Source organism: Dreissena polymorpha, chromosome 15, assembly GCF_020536995.1.
Source record: "Dreissena polymorpha isolate Duluth1 chromosome 15, UMN_Dpol_1.0, whole genome shotgun sequence".
In the NCBI taxonomy this organism is placed as follows: Eukaryota; Metazoa; Mollusca; class Bivalvia; order Myida; family Dreissenidae; genus Dreissena; species Dreissena polymorpha.
In genome coordinates, this window is record NC_068369.1 from 7,230,744 (window position 1) to 7,239,109 (window position 8,366).

The 8,366-nt window shown below is 35.5% G+C and overlaps 1 protein-coding gene across 1 annotated transcript in view; it reads left to right on the plus strand.

Annotated features, from left to right (window-relative positions):
- The window catches only part of LOC127860943 (putative malate dehydrogenase 1B), an 11,641-nt gene extending 3,275 nt beyond the window's left edge, over window positions 1–8,366 (plus strand). Inside the window, exons 2-6 of the mRNA XM_052399263.1 lie at window positions 2,444–2,556; window positions 3,089–4,166; window positions 4,959–5,104; window positions 5,667–5,772; window positions 7,492–8,366. Coding sequence (XP_052255223.1) covers window positions 2,444–2,556; window positions 3,089–4,166; window positions 4,959–5,104; window positions 5,667–5,772; window positions 7,492–7,688 — 1,640 coding nt within the window. The 3' untranslated portion in view covers window positions 7,689–8,366. The remainder of the gene's footprint in view (window positions 1–2,443; window positions 2,557–3,088; window positions 4,167–4,958; window positions 5,105–5,666; window positions 5,773–7,491) is intronic.

The window sequence follows — 8,366 nt, forward strand, 5'->3', positions numbered from 1 at the left end:
GAATAGATAGGGCTGAACAAATAGATAGGAAAGAAGGCTACATGTACAAACCTTTTATTTTAGCTCAACAAGCTACTGCCAGTGCTTTATCCTAATAAGATAACAGTTTTTTGGTGTTAATCAATTCATCCTGATAGTCTGAACAATCTTCTTCAATTTCCAGATGTAAAAACAACATATTGGATGATGATCATCCAACTAAATATGTAACAGGACATCTAATTGGTCAAACTATATTTAAATGACCAATGATATCCATTTACATGTAGGCTTTATAACAATGTAAACAAAAGTAAGAAGAAGTATCGAACATAAAATTGCGGTTAAAGGACACTAACATGTACAATGTAAAATTATAACATTTTTGGAGACCTATGATGAGTGCATGTTATATAGATACCACTAGAACATTGTTAATATATAATAAACAACCTTTTTAAAGCCATGCTTCCTGAAGAAATTCATATTTTAATGTCCTTTAAAAATCTTCTCGAAAAATATGTCAAAGCTATCAAGATCTTTTTTGTTAGCACGCAGTTGCCGATTTTGCGACACATTTTGCTGGTCACCAGGACCGACATTCTTGTTAAACCTGCCGGACCAAATGGAAATCTGCCTGTAAGGACCGGCGGACGGGCAATTTTGCCAAGACTGGATGAACAGCTAGTGAAATAGCAGAGTTCCCTTCTTTTTTGCTCTTTTTTTCTCCTGCACCTCTCATGAACAGGTGACAATTAGTGAAAAAAAAACTTTAAATTTAATGGGTTTTTTGCAAATATTGAATGGGGGATTACAAGTGCATATTAAAATCATATATTTCTTATGTCACAGGGGTGTTATATATGATCAACTAAGTCCTGTCGTAGGTTCTTACTTAGATTTATCCGTATAAAACGGGCCTATAAAGATATATCATCTAGTTAGAAATATATAAAAACAATCTAACATAAACACACAATACAAAGATTACCCATAACAATATCACAATAAAACTTAATGGGACGCGCTGCGGAAAACAATACATATACATTAATAATATAAAGTATAAAGAATAATATATAATAGCTTACCACAGTGTCCGTTTATTTAATAATAATAAATCTCCTTTATAATTATTTAATATAAAGAGTTACAGATTTCTAAACCTCTTAACTTGTGAAAGTTCTGAAGGGTTGTGAGGGACGAAGGAATTTGGCGGGAAAGGAAGAAAAGGGTGAAGGAACAACCCAATAGGAACCTTTCTCTCAATCTTTCTTTCATTCAAACATAAAACATAAAGAACAATTGGACGGATACGGTAAACAGTGCTCACACGAAAGCACGTGCTGCAGTTGGATAGCCTCGGCCGACTTCGTAGATATACATTGTTAAATGTATAAATCCGAAGTGTTTCGATTCACCCAACAACAGCAGACGACACAATAACAGATCACCTTGACAAAGACAAACGAGGCCGAACGGAAAAGTTGGCGCATGCGCGATGACAATTATACGTTCGCGTGCACTTTAACTATGGAATGGCGCATGCAATTTCAATATAGGTAAAAACGGACAAATAAAAAATGTCAAACTGTGACACTTACGATAGACTAAGAAATTCCTTGGAATTATACTGCAACACAGTTATCTCACGGTCAGCATTTTTCTTCACCTCTTTGGGAATGTTACGGGTAGGGTCGAATTGGGAAAATAAGCTGCGTTTTCATCCAAATTCGGAAAATTAATACTTTTGCTGAAAACTTTTAAAAAACATGTACAAATAATACGTAAAATATTTACATCAAAGTGATGAGTGATTTTCTGAAAATTCCTGTTTCTATTAACAACAAACAATGAGTTTCTTAAACTTAAAACTACTTTTACCTGAAGATGGTATCAACAGTCTTATTCGGGACTCTGAGCCTCAGGTTCTATAGGATAACTTTCCTCTTAATGAACCAGGTTTGTGTCATTAAACTCAACCATTGATGAAACGTTGCTATAATCAGCATCTGGCAACTATGCACTTAGACTCAGTATTTGATACATAATCCCCATTTTTAAAAGTCTGAATTTTATAAAAGCGCGATTGATAACCATTGCCAGTAATTTGTTTGGCTGTTTTCATTTTACACCGAAATTGGCTACATACTTCTTAATGAGTATGGATCAAAGGCACTGAAGATGCAAACAATTGTGAATCAGTTATGCGTACATTTACAAATTGAAGGCTCCAAAAAAAAAAATATATTTTTAGATCCCATTTTTTTCCCCATCAGCTATATAAGTTCAACCTTAGTAAACATAATACTGAAACAAAAAATGTATTTCCCAATTTTAGACAAAACGCAGTAAATGTTCCCAATCCGAACTGACCTGGCCCCGTTTCCAAAATGGGGAAAAAACACAATAATAGATTTTTCCCTAGCTAACCATGCACTGCACAAGATGGTTATTTCTTCAGGTCAAGCAGACTGTCCGTACTATGCCAGAGCAGAACTACTAGGAGATAAACTAGCCATCAATCTGCCAGACTTCAAACTACACAAAATAGTCAAGACTCAAGATGAATGGCAGGTAATGGTTCTCAAGACAGTTATGTATTTAATTAACATAAAGTAATATAATATTAATTGTCCCTGATTAGCGTATGTGAACGTCACAAGCTAATCAGGGACAACACTTCACGCTCATGCATTTACCCTCAAGCAAGGCCTATATTTATTTTCTTGATGAATTTGGACAATACATTTAGACATTCCCAAATTTTGACAAAACAATATTTAGTTTGTGTTTTTAACACTTTAAGAAAAGGAATTTAATTGTGATCAATGTTTTTGGACTTAATACCTGGTACTAGGCCTAAGTGTATATTGGCTTAAATAAACAGTAATGTATCAATAATGTTCACCTCTAGTAATAAATTAACAAACAATAAAAATAACAATACTGACAAGTGCGTCTTTTATGTGCAGTATTGCAAAAAAATAGTTTCAAAAACATTTCAAACAATTATTTTTGTTTGTGACTCACAATACTCAAACATTGAAAAAAGTTATTTTTAAGTGCCTAATAACATACCGTTAATTCAGCAATTTATATTTTCCAGTCTTGGTTGGTGCAAACGTGTCAGACAAGAGGTTGGAGGCACGAAAAGTCCCCTCTGATATGGCGAGAGCTAATAGACCGAGGGGGCAAGGGGGTACTCATTGGGGGCGCAAATGAGTTCCAGGAATACGCCCAGGGCTACTATGGCATTGAGTCGAGCCTTATGAGTGACAACATGCAAAAAATTGCAGCAGAAAATGAGAAATGCAAATCTGAAATTGACCAGATAACTGCTGCGTTCAAAGCTCAGAGTCAGCCAGTGCATGTATGTATAACCAATGCCTCGTCCAATATCTGTTACAATATGATAGACTCACTGTGCAGGGGCGACATCTTTGGTGGCGATACCGAGCTGATCATTCATCTCCTGGATACACCAGAGAAGGAGGAATATTTGAACGGTGTGAAAATGGAGGCTGAAGACCTGGCACGAGGCCTGCTGAGGGGAGTCGTAGTGGAGAATGAGGTGGAATCTGCCTTCAGAGGCTGCAGTTATATTGTCCTGCTGGACGACATTCAAAAGGGAGAAAAAAGCAAAGAAGAATGGATTAAAGAAAACTGTGTTTTATTTATCAACTATGCTAAAACTATTGCTGCCGTTGCAGATCCATCTGTTAAAGTGCTGATTGCTGGATTTGGACCTGTTAATTTCAATGCATACATGATGATTAGAATTGCACCAACAATTCCACGACAAAATATTGTAGCTTTGTCGAGACTGGTTGAAAATCATGCTAAATCTGTGATTGGAGAACGCCTTAAAGTGAACACATCCGGAGTGGTGGACATGATCGTGTGGGGAAACCCAAATGGTGGACACTTCATTGACCTCTCCCGATGCCGCGTTCACGGCTACGATGGAGCAATTGTTGGCCCTGATTCTTTCTCGCTTTCATCTCTAGAGATGGTGTACGACAAGAAATGGCTGGAGACAGAGTTCCTTGATCTTGTGAAGACAAAAAAATCCCGTACGGAGGAAGCCCTGAATCACACGGCCACTTTGTCCATAGCGACTGCTGTCAACTCAACTCTGAAACACTGGTGCCAAGGGTCACCTTCTGGACAGATGTTTTCCCTGGGTATGGAATTGTAGATCATAAACACAAGAAAGACAAGTCACATTAATGTTTGTTATGTTATTTACTTACTTGTTTTTTTGACAGTCTCAAATTATTGTATGAACATACTGATACGAAATTGCCAAATTTTGAATCCACAGAATTTAGTGGCTGATTAAACTTATGGTAAGGTCTTTAATATGAGACTTGGTGTACTTACAGAGCGCAATGGCTTTTCAAAATTTAATTTTAATTTCATAAGAATGTATGTATGAATTTTCAAAATGAGCAAACAGTGTGAGTGTTTTATTCGTTCAAATTTGGGGCCTGTAGAAAGACTTATTGAATTCCCAAATGAAAAAAGTATATATATTTTAACCAAACGGAACCTAAAACTCCCCTTTCGAAGGTTTTAAAAAAAAAAAAAATTTTTAATAAGTCTTAATATTTGCTTGATCTCCCATCAAGCTATTTAAATTGAGCCTTTAGTAATTGTAATGTTGAAATCACTTTTATTCTCAATTTTAAAGCTTTTGTAAGCCAAAAAAAAAAACATACACATTTTATTTTCCAATATAATTTTTAAAAAAACATGATTTTTCCCAAGCCAAAGGGACCTGGCTCCATTCCCAAAATAGTGGGAATAAACACTGGCAAACTTTAGTTTTTTAAACCTTTAAACTTGATTGCATCAAAAGGATAATCAAGGCTTATTGAAGTGCTCTCAAGTCCTATATGGGGTAGTGGATATTATATGTGTCACCCAACCTTGACCGACAGTAAAAAGTTTATATATGTATCTTGGCTCTGCAGGTGTTTGTTCGGAGGGCTGGTATGGGGTTCCTCAGGACCTTGTGTTCTCATTTCCTGTGACCTTTCACCCCAAGGGAAATTGGAACGTGGTACAAGACATTGAACTTTTTGCAGAGGTCAATGCCAAACTCCTAGAAGCTGTTAAGGTATTCTTTACAGCATATTTTAAACATATATGTATAGTGATTTTCAGGTTTTATTGGACATGACTATATTGAGGACTATGATGATGTTAAAAAGAATGTATGGGGTGTGCTCTGTTTAAAGCGGATTTAATGCATGTGCGTAAAGTGCCATCCCAGATTAGCCTGTGCAGTCCGCAGTCCTCAACAGGGCTCGAAATACTGATCCTCGAAGTAAAAATCAAGCACTTAAACCACTTGGCCATCCGTGCTCCAATAGAAACTGGTGTATTTTATACTTTAAATAAGCAATCCTCGTTTGTCAATTTACCAAAACGCGAAAAGGTCCCTTTAACCCTTTCCCACTCAGAAGGGAAGTGAAATGGCTATGTGCAAACAGCATGTATGTTCTTGTACTTAAAACACATTATATGCACATTGTTTTTATGAATTGCGATTTTATGCTTCATATTGCCCCATTGGTACAAAAAGGTCCCATGTGCCTTCGAATTTCAATGTCACATGGTACTTTTTTGCACCCAGAGGGCGAATTATGTAAGCTATGATTGTAAATCTTTTTGCTCAGGACATTGAGTCGGAGATTGAGGTGATCTACCCTCGGCCGAAGCCACCAACCCCTGAGCCAGCAGATGCAAACAACAGCGCTTTGCAGACAGCTGACAAGACAGAAGGTAAAACAGTGTGTCACAATTTGAACCTCATTCTGGGAAAACTGGGCTTAATGCATATGCGTAGCCTGTGGGAACTGCACATCAGGGACAACAATGTCTGCTTTTATTGAATTGTTCATTTTAAGTCTTTTCTAAACAAAAATCCAATCTAGGGGAAAAGTGTCGTCCCTCATTAACTTTTTAAATTGAAATGATGTGTCCCAATAAATATATCTACCTAAAATCTATTGGAAATTCAAAACACAAAAATGATTATACATAGTAAAAGGATAGTAAGATAAACTTAATTGCATACAACTTAACTCTGGTTTTACAGCAATTTCATATTTTTTTATCAAACTAGCTGAGTTCATAATTTTTGTAACAATTTGTATTAGTTTACTGTTATATAATAAAAATTTAAGATTAATAACGTTTGCTTGCATAAGTATATCTGTTAACAGGCCCATAGGCAGGGTTTTGAAAAGAGGGGGGTGCGAAATTTCCCTAGGCAATTTTGAAAGTGAAACCTAAATCCTGCATTCTTGTGACTTTTTATCTGTATTTAGAGACTGAAGTAAGTAATAGAGCATTTTTATATGAAATTTCACTTTCATTGACCATACTCAGTGACTGATGGACATGAATATGATATAACATGCATGAATTCCCCACTACTGTTTTTCAATAGCCACCTTTTTGGTCAGTCACGAAAATACACTATTTTATAGTGTTTAACCCGATACTAGTATGCGCGCACTCACTTTGTTTACATATGCAACAACAAATTTATAGAATGTAAAATCAACAATAAGAACAGTATAAAATATCATTATTTCTTGGAATCTTGATAAAATTTGTGCATTTAACATTCCAAAATTCTACCATTCTTAAATCAAGCAAATTAAAAGGAAATATTTGACTTTTTTCGAAACAATTGATTGTCTGCTTATATAGTACTAGAGGCCTAGCATAGCTCAAAATGTGCTATGGTGCATTGTACAACAAACACTGATCAACAAAACTTGGTCTTCTCTTATCTGCATCAATACTAAACAGAAATCAAAATGGTATTACTGGTTACTTTTTTTTTTTTTAACTTTGTTTAACCAATTAAATATCTATTTCTAAAAGAATTTCAGAAACGTATAACAAATAAGGCTTCATAAAGACCCTATAACCATAAACTGCTGGCCCTATGGCCTCAAAGTCCTTTACAAAAAGATGAACTTATTTGCCCATTATGTTCAAGATCCTTCACAGTTAATGAGTTAATGTGCGGCTTCTATGATAGTTTTTTTTCAAAAGAAGTCTCTTCTTAGCGAAAATCCAGTTTAGGCAGAAAGTGTCATCCCTGATTAGCCTGTGTGGACTTCACAGGCTAATCTGGGATGACGCTAGTATATGCACATGCATATAGCCCAGTTATCCCAGCACTTGCCACTCCTAGCACATGTGAGTTGGGTTGATGGTCACCCAACCAGAAACATGTGGTTTTCTTTGGGCACTACAGTTAACCCCCGCAGTGCAAGACCACTAAAAAATTAACAAATTATTTCAGTAAGAATAAAAATCTGGAAAATGCTGCTTTTATTAAAATTCGTCCTTACTTTTGCCAGTTGAAAATGTTTATAAGGCAAGCGTGTGGGGGCACACTCCAGGTCAACACATAATGCAGCCTTATTATACATATATGCACACGCAGATAAACAATAATATTAAAGTTTGATGTACTTTTAGGGGCAGAACAAAGACTGGAAACTATTGTAGAGGAAAAGAAGGAAACAACTTCAGATGAAGGGGAGAAAACTGCCACAGATGGTGAGGCATCAGCATCAGCAGGAGAGGCAACTGATACGCCAAAACCAGCTGAGGAATCAGGGGAGGTGACTCAGACAGAAGATGATAAGGGAGAGGAGCAATTACCGACTGAATAACTGTGACTATTAGTGAATGAAATAATTATAAATAGCAAAAATGACTATGTTTTTCATTTGGATGAAAACTTAAGTCTGGCTGGAATAAAATAAGTCTGGAGCTGTGTAGTTTTTTTCCTTCAACTTTGTAATTTTATATAACAGGACACAATGATGTAACATAATAAATTTACTTATAAATATAATGTTCTGGACATGTTGAAGGTTTTATATGTAATAATGACATATTGAGTTGCATTTTCTTACGTCATATTACTCTTCTTTTTCCGCTGTTTCACTTTTTTTTAATAATGACATATTGAGTTGCATTTTCTTACGTCATATTACTCTTCTTTTTCCGCTGTTTCACTTTTTTTTAATCAGACAGTATATGTGTCATGTGAACATTTAACAAACTGTTCTGAACAAAATGCCAGAATGTTTTATTAATCAAGAGTGTATGGAAAAGTGTTTTCATATGCAGCTTTGTAGCTGCAGAAAATTCTGCAAGTTGTCACGGTCTCATTACAGAAAACGGTATCTAATAAATAGACTGTTCAGGCTTCTTTTGCAAACAATTAACAATAGCTTTAAATGTCATTAATAAAGATAGGCCATGATTCAAATGGAGATGTTATTATAAGCATATATGTTTATTAATTTATTTCATGTTATAGTAAAGTTATGTCTCAAATCTGA